Source organism: Schistocerca serialis, chromosome 2, assembly GCF_023864345.2.
Source record: "Schistocerca serialis cubense isolate TAMUIC-IGC-003099 chromosome 2, iqSchSeri2.2, whole genome shotgun sequence".
NCBI lineage: Eukaryota > Metazoa > Arthropoda > Insecta > Orthoptera > Acrididae > Schistocerca > Schistocerca serialis.
The window spans coordinates 246,340,081-246,354,642 of NC_064639.1; the positions used below are offsets into that span (position 1 = coordinate 246,340,081).

Below are 14,562 nucleotides of genomic sequence, written 5' to 3' on the forward strand. Positions count from 1 at the left end.
GAAACAAGGTCTTTATTACATTGGTATACTGAAGACAATGTTCATACATTAACACTACAGCTGCACTTAGACATTATAAGTGTAGTGGTAACAGACTGCGCTAACTAAAAATTCTCGGTTTAATGTGGAGTGCTATGGGGAACAGAAAATTTATTCAGAAGTCTACAGAAGACAATTAAACTAATTTTTGAAGAAAAACAGAGACATGACAGGGAACTTACTAAGGCAAGGAAAAGAGAGTATATCAGTCATGAAAGAAATTAGGATGAAATAGAAAATACCACAGAATCCAAAAGATTCTTCAAGAGCATCAGTATGTTAAAACAGAAAATTTAAAAATGACAATATTATGGAAAGGATAGACTGCTACTCATCACGTAGCAGAAATTTTGAGTCTGACATCAGCAGCCAGAGACAGTGGTCATTTGCGTGAATTTATTGTCTAATTCAGAAGAAGGCTTTTTGGCTGACACCTGACTTTCTTAGCAGTCTTTTTATTGCGCCTGCCTGCAACTCAACATTTCCACTATACCATGAGCAGCAACCTGTCCTTTTCATAATATTGTCATCATTACATCTTTAATTTCCCATTGTTTAATAATGCACTGAAATTTACTAACATAACTTCTCCAAAGCAATGAATTTAATCTTGGCACCTTGTTAAGCTCTGAAAACTCCATAAAATCCAAAATTGATCCACAAACTGAAAAGGCCAATGGGTGTTAATTATTGACTTATAACTGTTTTCAAAACCAAATATCAATTCAATTTTGACAACACATGCAATTCAACATCCAAAATTTTTTTAAGAAATGGCCACAGCAGTAATGTGATCTGGATATTGTTGATGTGCCAGTAGAAAGAGGTTACCTGTATTCAGTACAATAATTGTGATTTTGTTGGCTGCATAAACTAATCACACTAGATTTCTCCATCACAGCACAATATTGTACTTTACAATTATTATTTCTAGATGGAACTGAAAATTAATCTGAGCATATATGTGCAATAAAATGTTGGTACAAACCTTCCCATCTGGAGACTGAACAGATTGAGGTTCTGATTCATATTTTGTTACCAACCACTTCAGCAAGTTGACACATGCTGTGAGACGGAAATCATTTTTAAATGCTGTTTTCTCTTCTGCCTGGCATATATTGTAACATCGAGGAAACAATGTTTCTGAGACACCGTCTTCGCAAAACCATTGCATTTGTTGTAGAAAACTGCACAGTCCAACCTTTATTTGAGAGATATGTAATTATTTGATAAATCTAATATAAATATCATGAAAATTACTACACATATCATCAAATTATGTTTAACAAAATATTTTCTGTAAGCCAGAGAATTTAATCTCTTTCTTTTGATTTTAACTTAATGGATTTACTGAAAATGTATAATTATTCTGTTCTGCTCCTGTAGGTATAATTATTTTTCATTGTTGATGTATTTTATAAATTTTCTTCAGGACAGTAAAGCTATCCTCTGCGTTAACACAAAAATATAAGTAATATGTATTGTTTCATATAGCCGCTTGGACTGCTTGAGGTGTGTCAGCCTAAATGTACACCAGAACATTATTTCTCATCACCTGGTTTCATACTGAGACATAACAATCATTGACTTTTGAGGCCCTTAGTACATTATTTGTAAATAAGACATCATGGGTACAAAAATATTAATCCTATGGTATTATTACCAAGTAGTGTCTGGAAATTACACAGTTTCAACAAAATACTTAACAGAAAGTTTACTGCACAAGAGAATTTACTCTGGTTGTGAACAAAGTATACTAAGAAGCTTTCACTGGTCACTTATGACTGAAGTGAGTTTTCAGATATGGAGACCTTAATCTCCAGTGACTTGTCGTAAATTAATTTATTACATTTGTTACTACAACTACCATTACATTAGTTTGTGAGTATTCTCACTGCATCTAATAAGAATGAGTGTCCTGTCTGTCAGTTCATCCAAAGATTTGAGGGTCAATCCTCAGCCAGACCTAGGACTTTAATGTCACATCTTTGACAACAAACAATGACATGTTGATGTGGTTAATGCCAAGTATCAACACATTTTGAACTAAGTGTTAAACTCTATAGGCCATGTATGACAGTTCTACGTTCAGAGGGAGGCAAAGATGGGCCACCTCCAATAGGACTGTATCTACTACAGTCTACTACAGTAATGCAGTGTTCAAATTAGTTTTGGGGTGATGGCAGGCAGCATTACCTCTTCACATGGTACTTAGCAATAACAAAACAGTTAAATATCCTTTGATTCTGCAAGGCTGATTGAGTGGCAGGTTTTGTACATCCATGTCTGCTTGTTGGAAGGAAGTTAGTCAGTCAGTTTTCATCCTTAACTATATGCTTCTCTGGTGATTAGTGCCTCTTCTGTATGGTAAAAATTTGATGATAAAAACAGCAAATGAAAATTGGGCCGGTTTGAGTAGACCTCTCATAATGAGAGTTCCAAACAAACTTAATTATGTATATAGACAGTTCATCCATTTCAGGAACTGAGAATCTTGACAATTTTTGCTCTGTAATTGACATTGGTTCTGGCAAGGAACTGGTCTCAGGGATTCCAGAACTTTTGAGAATGTTCTAATTTCAAGTTTGAAGTCACATAATAAATGAGAAAAGAATTTTTTTTTCATGTGATATAATTACAAATTAGCAATTTTCTGACTGCTTTTTTTACTTGTACTGTGAAACCTTTCTTCTTACCATATTTCATGGTTCTACATCAAAGAGAAGTAACCTTCAGGTTGTAATGTTGAGTTTGTGAGTATCAAAATACGTGACATAAATGGCCATATCTTTTGGTTGCACTGACTCAGGAGCTTAAGATTTTTTATACCACCAAAGGACCATACACATCAGTAACTGACATAAATTTCAACTTCATATGTCTACCCATTTCTGAGAAAAAAAGGGGTCTTAGTAGACAGATGGACAGACAGAGTGTCATATAGCAAATGACAAAAAAAAAAAAAAAAAAAAAAAAGTGTGGTATAGTTACAAATTAACAATTTTGGATTTTTTCCTTTACTCATATTGTGAAACTTTTCTTCTTGCCAAATTCAATGATCTAAACCAATGGGAAGTATGCTATAGAGTTTGATGAGTGGGTGTTGAAGTATCAAAGTATGTGACATAATTGGCTGCGTCTTTTGGTTGGACGGACTTAGAACTGTAAATTTATTACGCCATTAAGTGACTGTAGACCTTAGTATGTGGAATAAATTTCTACTTGATATGTCTACCTGTTCCTGAGAAAAATGGGGCTTAACAGTCAGATGGGCAGACAGACAGATAACAACAACAATTTTTTTCATGGGCAGACAGACAGATAACAACAACAATTTTTTTCGTGTGATATAATTACAAATTCACAATTTTTGGATTTTTTCATTTTCTTTGACAGTGAAACCTTTCTTTTTGCCAAATTCCATGATTATAAACCAATGGGAAGTACCCTATAGACTTTGGAAGACAGACAGATGAACAGACAACAAAGTGATCCTATAAGGATTCCATTCTTTCTGACTGAGTTATGGAGCCCTAAAATGAAAAAAGAAAAATACTATCCTATACACAATAGATGTGTGGTGCATAGATACATGTAACAACAAAGAGACTTAATTGGTTTTCTATTTTTCTACCGCATACACAGAAACACACACACACACACACACACACACACACACACACACACACACAGGGGCACGCACCTACCCACAGTCTATTACGAGCTGCAGGGGTGGATGGAAAGGCCATAGCAACTGGGAGGGATAAAACAATGTGTGGAATAATGAGGAAGTGGGGAGGTGGTCAGATGCATTTTAGATGAGGAAGCAGGTGGCTATCAACAAGAAGTAGCAGAATGATGAATGGAAAGGTGACATTCCCAAAAGGGTGAGAGAGGGGAGGAAAAGAGATAGATAGATAGATAGACAGAGAGAGAGAGAGAGAGAGAGAGAGAGAGAGAGAGAGAGAGAGTCAGAGAGAGAGAGAAAGAGAGAGAATCCTCCATCCGAACTCAACCACCCCCCCCCCCCCCCCCCTCCCTTCCCTCCACTCTGTTAGCTTTTTTAATGTTACCTTGTCAATCCTCATTTTCCTACTCCCATTATTAACTACCACTTGGCTCCCATTTATCACACCTCCCATTCCATACATATTACCACATCCCATTCTCCACATGCATTTAGTTTCTGCCCCTGTCAATGTGAGCAACCAGTCAAATAGTCACTCTCACTGTGACTATGGTTGCATACCTTTGGTTGTCTTTGTGGATGCATGTGTGAAAGTGAGCTATTATGCCAGAAACCTTACATGAATTCAGAACAGAATATAAATATCTATATAATAATGAGAAAAGGTAACCACTCACCAACAAGTGATTGGTGCACAGACACAAGTAATAGCACAGACTAAACTAACTGTAGGGTAGAAATTTTCTTATTTGGAATGCATGACCTATTTATACTTGCAGGGTGACACCATATTTCACAAAATAAGAGCGTACTTCAAACTAGTATACAGAGCCCGTGTAGAGTCCAACACTACAACCTACATGACAAACTGGTACATTTGGAAGAGGTATTCAGTAAAAATAGATAGACAAAACATCAGATTAAATGATCTGTGCAAGTGAAAACGTCAGACCAATCAAAGGGAGAGTGAGTAGAAAGAGATATAAAGTCTGCAGTCCTTCTACCATATGTGAAAAATGTTTCTTCAATAATGTGAAACATTAAGTGGATGTGACCTCTGCTCACCTGCCAAAGCAGCAGCTCTTCTGACATCTGTAAAAGATGATGTCCTACAAAAATTATGTAATTATGAAATTCCTTGTCACAGTATGATAAAAGTTACATGTGACAAACAATACACAGTGTACAAGATGGGTCTAACACCAGTGACACACTTGCCGCCTACAAATCTGCAATGGCTGAATACTGAATTTCAGCTGGACGTTCCATGGATTATGGGAAAGTCAAGGTACTGGCCACAACCTCATCCAGTTGGGACCCAGCAGTCAAGGACATTGTGGAAATACAATTAACAGACAGCCTGCTCAATGCAGACAAATGTTTCCAGCCCGAGAAATTATTGAAACATCCCATTTCATGAATGTGCACTCAAAGGACTTCTTGTTCAGAGTCTTTCTTGCATGGCATTCCAACACATATTCTCCTTTTTAATACTAATCACATAATTCGTAAGCATTGTCGATCTGCTGACTTGGAATATGTTAAGTTTTCTAAGATGCGCAAATTTTTATCTACGACTGGCACTCTTCTGTCAACTGTCCTATCTCTGACACATACACATTTACTCTACTGTATATTTGTGTCAAGTGCTTATAATTCAGTAAGTGATTCATCTTGAAGATGACTGTATGAGCATTAGCCAAAATATCGGAAGGCAAAATAATTTTGTCCCACATGTACAGCCAAAAAATGATGGTATATTCTAACTGTTAACTTGCTTTTTACCAACATAGATCCCTCAAGACGAGCAGGCTGTAAATTAAGCAAAAGTTTGTACAGCCTGTAAGCAAGTGATAATGTGACAGCAAGAAACTCATTCATCCATAATATTCCATAGATCCCGTAATGAAGAAAAATGTTTGTGGATGTTAAATGTTTCAAAGCATATACTAAAAATGAAATAGCTGTCAGAAACTGCATTAATCCTCATTAAAAGGTATTTTCTATTTTTGCTTACTCATCTAAAAGGAATGCTGATAGAAAAAGCTGCCACTTCATCAGTTATGTTAAATAGATGCTGTTTATCTTGTATTATTTGCTCCATATCAAAACTGACATTTATGAAATAACAAGTAATCTACGTGCCACAAGAACAATGCCTATTTACAACAACCATTTCTATTTGTCTGTCAACTATTGCATTTTGGTAATCACAGTTCAAGAAAGTGATTTTTATTATTGACTAAAACTAGCATTTGTAAGTACATGTACTGGAAAGTGAGTGTAAAAGTGCAATGATGTCTGAAGAGACCTCTTCAAGATGTGCTGTTATCTACACTGGATTCTTACCCCTTACTTTTTTTGAATAAAAGGCTGTTGATGGTACCAAAGTCAGCATCCAGACACTCATGGATGACACAATAATTGAAACTGGGGCTAACAAAATAAAATCAGAAATGCTTAACTCCATTTTCAAAATTTTCTTTACAAAATGAAACAGATTGTCCCATTTTAATTTTTGCACTATTCTGTCTATATGGGTGTCAGCAACATTGAGAGACTGCAGAGACTGCTAAAAATTGAACAAAGCTCCATGGTCCAGGAATCCCTATCATATTCTATCAGCATTTGCAGCTGATCTAACCTCCCATTTAACAATAATTTGGTTTCTACATGAGACTCACATATTTCATTTGAGGAGTTGTTCATAGCTGAGAGTTAGAATCATCTAATTTCACCAAAAGTGGTTTGAGTGTCACATACACCAGGTAGTGCCTCTGGACTCATAGCTTTCCTCGTTTCATCATCACACTCTAAAGTCAAATGCACTTTAGTGCAAGTCTGGGTCTTATTTACTTGGTCCATGCTTGCTTTGCATAAGTCTTAAATTTTTCACACTGTAGCACTCTTACTGTTTCCATGTTTGTCCCTGAAAATGCTTTTGGACTGTTCACCAGTTAGATTGACATCCGGTGTTTTTTGTATGTGCCATACACTGTGGTACTCCACGCTCATCTTGAACATCTTTTGTGGATGCTATCATCCCACTGCAAGAGATATAGCAGTTGGCCAGGAGAACTTGCTCTGGAGTGTATATTCCATGTTAGTGTTGTGTATATAGTGGCCATGGGGAACCAGTATTTTTGGAGAGACAGACACAACAAATGCAGTGCAGGAGGAGCAGCTGAAACAACAATGCCGGCCGCGGTGGTCTCATGGTTCTAGGCGCGCAGTCCGGAACCGCGCGACTGCTACGGTCGCAGGTTCGAATCCTGCTTCGGGCATGGATGTGTGTGATGTCCTTAGGTTAGTTAGGTTTGAGTAGTTCTAAGTTCTAGGGGACTTATGACCACAGATGTTAAGTCCCATAGTGCTCAGAGCCATTTGAACCATTTTTTTGAAACAACAACAGCAAAACAGTTACAACAGTGGAAGAAAATGCATTTACTAATCTGTTTCCTGACCACACATCCAGCAGTTTGGGAGCCTGTGGCATAAGTGTAGGTGGTACAGCCTCTGCCAGTGGCCCCATTTGCAGGTTGATGTGATCACAGAAAGGTGGGAAAATTACCTCTCCTGTAGATAAGAGAGCTTTGCTGTTGTCGAGTAGTAGTAGTTTGTTGAGACTGTGACACCTTATGGACGCTGAAAAAGTAGATTTTGGAGAATTGTATAAATTACTCTGCAAATACAGTCAGCAAGTGCATGAGGTAGCTGCCCATTTATAGCTCAATCATCATGGACACTGTCTACATCTACATCCATACTCTGCAAGCCACCTGACGGTGTGTGGCGGAGGGTACCTTGAGTACCTCTATTTGTTCTCCCTTCATTCCAGTCTCGTACTGTTCGTGGAAAGAAAGATTGTTGGTATGCCTCTGTGTGGGCTCTAATCTCTCTGATTTTATCCTCATGGTCTCTTCACAAGATATACATAGGAGGGAGCAATATACTGCTTGACTCCTCGTTGAAGGTATGTTCTCGAAACTTCAACAAAAGCCCGTACCGAGCTACTGAGTGTCTCTCTTGCAGAGTCTTCCACTGGAGTTTATCTATCATCTGCATAATGCTTTCACAATTACTAAATGATCCTGTAACCAAGCACACTGCTCTTTGTTGGATCTTCTCTATCTCTTCTATCAACCTTACCTGGTAGGGATCCCACATCGGTGAGCAGTATTCAAACAGTGGGCGAACAAGTGTACTGTAACCTACTTCCTTTGTTTTTGGTCTGTATTTCCTTAGGATTCTTCCAATCAATCTCAGTCTGGCATCTGCTTTACCGACGATTGATTTTATATGGTCATTCCATTTTAAAACACTCCTAATGCCTACTCCCAGATAATTTATGGAATTAACTGATTCCAGTTACTGACCTGCTATATTGTAGCTAAATGATAAAGGATCTTTCTTTCTATGTAGTTGCAGCACATTACACTTGTCTACATTGAGATTCAATTGCCATTCCCTGCACCATGTGTCAATTCGTTGCAGATCCTCCTGCATTTCAGTACAATTTTCCATTGTTACAACCTCTCAATACACTACAGCATCATCCGCAAAAAGCCTCAGTGAACTTCCGATGTTATCCACAAGGTCATTTATATATATTGTGAATAGCAATGGTGCTACAACACTCCCATGTGGCACACCTGAAATCACTCTTACTTCGGAAGACTTCTCTCCATTGATAATTACACGCTGGGTTCTGTTATCTAGGAAATCTTCAATCCAATCACACAATTGGTCTGATAGTCCATATGCTCTTACTTTGTTAATTAAATGACTGTGGGGAACTGTATCAAACGCCTTGTGGAAGTCAAGAAATGTGGTATCTACCTGGGAACCAGTGTCTAAGGCCCTCTGAGTCTCGTGGACGAACAGCGTGAGCTGGGTTTCACACAATCACTTTTTTTGAAACCCATGCTGATTCCTACAGAGTAGATTTCTAGTCTCCAGAAAAGTCATTACACTCGAACATAATACGTGTTCCAAAATTCTACAACTGATCGACATCAGAGATATAAGTCTATAGTTCTACACATCTGTTTGATGTGCAGGAAATTTGCGGCTGTGCAGGAAGCAATGGCAAGCAGCACCATGGGAGAATATTCCTGCATTCACAACAGAGCTCACAAGCATGTCAGAGTGCCTATGCTGCACTGTATCATGTTACATTTGGAAATAACTGGGTGTCGTACAAGGTTTCAATTAGGTACGGAGACCTCAGTCAATCTAAGATAATTATCGCCATCTGGGGTGCCCCACATTAGAACACTCTCAGTGCTGAGTAATATTTTATAATGGGCAGTGGATTCCCTTGTGAGGACAACTACAAGCCAAGACCAATACAAAACTGTGAAATGACAGCTCACAATGTAGGTTGTAAATTTATAGCTGGCAGAAAACTTTTTCAGACTCAATGCATTCACTTTTCTTGGATTTGAAGTAGTTGATAAATTTAACCTTTTCTCTCAGACAGTACCATTTCAGAATTTGGAGGCATTGCTGCAATTGTTCAATCAACTTTCTTTAAGGACCTGGGTAGACACGAATTTTGAAGCCCACATAACACTGAAACTTTCAGCAGTTCTGTTGAGCCCACCTGCGCAATTTTCAATGCAAGATAAAGGGAAGGTGGAACTCAACAGATTGTGATACTTCAGAAAGGTCTCACTCATTTCATCGAAATAGTGGGCTACCTTCACTGTTGTGATTCAGAAACTCACTTATAACGTTACAACTGCAGCAATTTCAAGTACACAATCAGTGCACTAAGTGAAACAGACATTTATACAATACCACAACCTAAAGAGCTACTGGTTATATTGGCCAACAGTATTTTTTTCAGAATTGATCTCTGAGATGTATACTTGCAGCTACCATTGGATGCTGAGCCTCCACCAATTTTAGTATTAAATGCACCTTTTGGGATGTACCAGTATAACTGTTTGCTGTTAGGGCTAGCTTCAGCCCCAGGAATACTCTAGCACAGGCTCATCCAAGAATTGTGCCCGGTGGGCACGCCCGCACCCCGCGGGTGCAATAAACAATTAATTTATAGATCTAAAACATAAGAGTTTTGAAATTATAGTAGAGGTACACTTTAAAAAAAAAAAATCTCATGAGATAGATAAGGATGCTTCGCAACTTTATACTGAACAATAAAATAAAAACTAATACATACACCAGCAAAAACTAAGCCATAGATAATCACAGAGTACCCCAGAAAGAATCCCAGAGTGCCCCAGAGAGCATCCCTGAGTGGCCCAGAGAGCATCCCAGAGTGCCACTGCGAGCTAAAACACCAAGAAGAATCGCTTCTCGGCTTTTGGCAAGATCAATATGTAGGAGAATTTAATAGATAAGTTAATCTTGGATCCTACAAATGTGATAGGACCACTCAGAAGCTCTTCTTGAACAACATTATTAGGAACAAAACTGAAAGTGTCAATGGTTTTATATATTGGCATTCTTTGCCTCCCGTAACATGTTCTCCGACGGTAAGGCATGGCTGTGTGCTTTGTGCGGCTGCCTCGAGTCGAATGAGCATGCTGTTCTCTGTTGAGAGGGATATGCAGTCCCATGACGTCATAGCGATAAGCTTATCTGGGCGTGGCAGGAAGTAAGCCCGCTCAGTAGCGCAATCCGCAGAATTAGCGCGATCCGCCGAGGCCCAGCGCAGCCCCCCCCCCCCCCCCGAAATTTTTGCACAGTTCAAATACCCAGATTTGCTGCTTACACAGCCAACAGTGACTTTTCTGCAGCCAGATGTGGGAGAAGATACTACTCATATGCGACTCAACTGCGCATGTGCCTGAGCCCGCTCATAACTGCTAAAATGAATATAATGTAAGCATATGTAACATTACGCAGATCGGAGGTAATTTGTTGTTACAAAGCATTACATAGTCTTCCTAAAGCCTTTCACAGATTTTGATGTTGGCAGACACTTGTATGAGCTCTGTGGTTTTTTTTTATATGGCACATTTCCTTTGCAATTTAAGTTTTATTCTCTCGTTCATGTTTTGTTGTTGCACTATTATTCTGCAGTAGCAGGATACAGTAATATCCTCTGTTAGAGTGTCAGTCTTACCAGTCAAAATTACAAAAAATTAACTGACAACTAAAACAGTGAAAAATTCCCAGGATTCTAAAAAATTCCCAGGTTTTTCCCGGTTTTCTCCCAGATGAAAAAATTCCCGGGTCTTTCCTGGATCTCCCGGTTGTCCCAGGTTGTACACACCCTGTCAGATATACTGTGTTGAATCAACTATCTGGATGACATCTGAGTTACTGGCTCCACAAGAGAACAGTATTTGCAGGATCTGCAGGCAGTTTTCCAACAACTGGTAGACAACTGGCCTCGTTGTGAGCTTGAAATATGTAGTGTTTTTGCTCCTACAGTGCATTACTTAGGGCACGTGTTATGTAAGGGCAGTATTGTACCAACAGCAGAGTGTACTGCAGAAACAGAAAATTTGCTAGCTCCTAACAATATCAGGGAGTCAGAGTCACTTCAAGGAAAGTAGAATACTGTGTGAAATTCATTCCATGGGCTGCCCCCTTTTGTCATCCATTGAACCAGCTTTGCAAGAAAGGAGTGAAGTTTGTGTGGTTGGAGCTGCATTAGTCAATGTTCCAGAAATTGAAACAACACTTCTGCTCTGTCTTTGGCCAATTTCAGCCTCTATAAGCCACTGATTCTGGCACCTGATGCATCTTGATATGGTACTGGTGCTGCGCTCTCTCACAGAAATCCCAATATCCCAATGACTATTGAGTTTACCTCTAAGATCTTGTTGGCAGTGCACAGAGATTATTCTCTGATTAAGACAGAGGCTCTCACAATCATGTGTGGATTAAAAAAGTTCCACTTTTTCTTGTGCAGTAGACTAAGTTCCAACTCCTTACAGGCCATAAGCCACTCATCTCAATGTTTGGTCCCTGTCCAATCTCATGAACAGAATGGCACAGTGTTTACAGAACTGCGTCTTGCTTCTGAGTAATTATTCTTATGACATTTGTTGCAGGCTCACCTCCCTACATGTGAATGTGGACGCCTTGTTATGGTTTATGGCGGGTTGTGACATCAACTTTGGCAAGCAGGAGGCAATCTGTTTTGCACCAGGCCAAAACCTTCAGGATACGCTCAATAAATTTTCTTTGATAGTGCAGGAAATTGCAGACACTATGGATATGGATCTGGTCTTACACAGAGTGTTTACAGCAGTGCAGCAAGGATGCCCAAAGCCTTTTCCCATGGCATCAGACCAAGTTCTCTGAATGTACTGCAAACTTTGCATTAAGTTCAACATTGCAGAAGGCGTCCTATGGTTAGCTACAAAAGATAAGAACTGCTACATTGTTTTTCCACTGCCATTGTAACAATGCATTCTGCAGATGAACATGAATCCCATAGAGGAATGTCACACATGAAAGCATTGGCCTGGCAATGTGTCTATTGGTGAGCAATTAGTTCTACATTGAAAATGCAGTGCATGCATGTTCAGCATACAAGCACAACCAGGCAACCCCACAATAAAAATTTTCTACATAGTCTATACCAGAGCATCCAGGGGACAATGTGCATATAGACTTCACCAGTCCTTCTCAGGGCCCACATGGCTATTAGTGATTGACACCTTGTCTCATTACCTATTTGTTGCTACATTGTCCTTCATGACATCATACGCTAATACCGGGGCCTTTTGCTATTGAGGGTTTGCTGTGCACCCTAGTCTCAGACAATGATCACCAGTTAGTGTCAGAGGAAATTTTAGCATTCTGCCATTTTTTTTGGCATCTTACCAAGCAACTCCAATCAAGAAGCACAGTCCGGCTAATATGCTGCACAGCCATTAGCCGAATGGCCTCTTTGACCTATTGTGCCTGGCACCAATGGCAACGCCATGGCACCAGCAAGATTCTGCCTTATGGACACACTCATTTTAGGCTAACACCAGGGTGGACACAAGGCACCATGGTAGGACATACGAGGTGTTAACTTTATATAGTTGGAGTAGGTTAGCAGTGAACACACCAACAAGCACTGAGTGGTAACTGTGGATGTTTGTGGCACTGAGTGGTAACTGTGGATGTTCCCACTATATCTGTGCATACCTATGCACTGCTTGCCACATAATTTACACCATCACCCAGAGACACTCACCACTCAGGAGAACTGTTTACCAGAGGAGATCTCATGAAGGTAGAGTATCCCTCTCCATCATTGTCCCAACCAGCACAATCAGCCCCACCCCCTTAGTACTCAACAGATCTTGACCACCAACCTATGATTGAGCATCAGCCCATTACCACCTCAAACATCTTCCATGACATCCCAGCAGAGCTCACCAAGGCAAAACCCCTTGTGGGGATCCCCGTCACACCTTGTTCTCTTGAGTTGGCAACTCTGGCACAAGCCTGGGCAATTTCAGCCATACGTTACATAAAAGAGGGAAGAAATTTGGTATCCCTGTGAGACTCACATATGTCACATGAGCAGCTGTTTGTGGTTGAGGGGAGAGGTGATCTGCAACTCCATAAATGGTGTATGTGTTGTGTACATTCGGCAGTGTCTCTGCAGTCTTAGCTTTCCTGGTTTAACCACATGGACTCCAAAGTTAGTCACATGTTAGTGTAATCCCATACCTTGTTTACTCAGCCTATACTTGCTTTGTATAAGTGTTAAATTCTTCACATTGCCGGCTCTTGCAGTTTCCATGTTTGAGCCTGACTGTACCTTTTGACTCTGCACACCAACTAGGGTGGCACCAAGTGGTTCTCATGGGTACCACACATTGTGGTAGTTTGCACTCATCCTGAGCATTTTTTTTTGATGTCATCATTTTGCTGTGCAAGATAATATATCAGATCACTCAAACAAAAAACTGTGCCCAGTAGTTGAAAGAACACACAAGATCCTCTACAAGAAGAATATCTAAAGTGCACAAAAGTACCATCCTAAACAACTGATGTAGTGGCAAAAAGCCCTACAGGAGGCCTAGCTGGATGGCAGTGTTGGGAAGCTGGGTCATTTGGATGAGTTTCATGCTGCTCCTGCTCCTCCTCATCATCATCATTATAATCTGACACCTGCCACTTAGCTGGAAACCTGGGAGCTTTTCATCATCATAGGGAATGGTTCACCTCTTGCAGAAATGACAGCAATAGATGAGAAGAATTACCTTGTGCATGCATTGTGTACACCTGGAGGCTTCATTCAGGGTGTTGATATGGCTGTTCTGATAGTCAGTTATGGAATATGGTGCAACCAACCGCAGAGTATAATACACACCTGATCAAACAACGCCTTTTGTCTGGGCTTTGTGGTCACATTTGGATTATTTCAATGATTGGAAGAAAAGGCAGAGAAGATCAGACATGCTCACTGAATTTCAACACAGATCACAATCTGCAGCATTGTACATAGGACTGATTGTAGTGTCCTGGTTCTGAGATGACTGGGAGGCTTGAAACAAAGACTTCAAAATTTCTGTACAAGCTAGTCTGTGACCTTTTAGACATGTGCCACAGGTCTGAGAGCTATAGGGTCTCCCTAAGTAGGTCAGTTATGTACTATACATCAGAGGCTGCTACACAGGTAGCCGAATGTGTGTAAGGTGCACACAAGGATTTTTTATATTAGGTGACTGATCTCTGAGATGTATACTTGCAGCTACCATTGGATGCTGAGCCTCCACCAATTTTAGTATTAAATGCACCTTTTGGGATGTACCAGTATAACTGTTTGCTGTTAGGGCTTGCTTCAGCCCCAGGAATACTCTAGCACAGGCTCATCCAAGAATTGTGCCCAGTGGGCACGCCCGCAC

The 14,562-nt window shown here is 39.9% G+C and overlaps 1 protein-coding gene across 1 annotated transcript in view; it reads right to left on the minus strand.

The window, feature by feature from the left end:
* Nucleotides 1-14,562, minus strand: part of LOC126455501 (tubulin glycylase 3A-like) — a 156,904-nt gene that overhangs the window by 125,954 nt on the left and 16,388 nt on the right. The window contains exon 4 of the mRNA XM_050091251.1: nucleotides 1,028-1,240. Within this exon, the coding sequence (XP_049947208.1) occupies nucleotides 1,028-1,240 (213 nt within the window). The remainder of the gene's footprint in view (nucleotides 1-1,027; nucleotides 1,241-14,562) is intronic.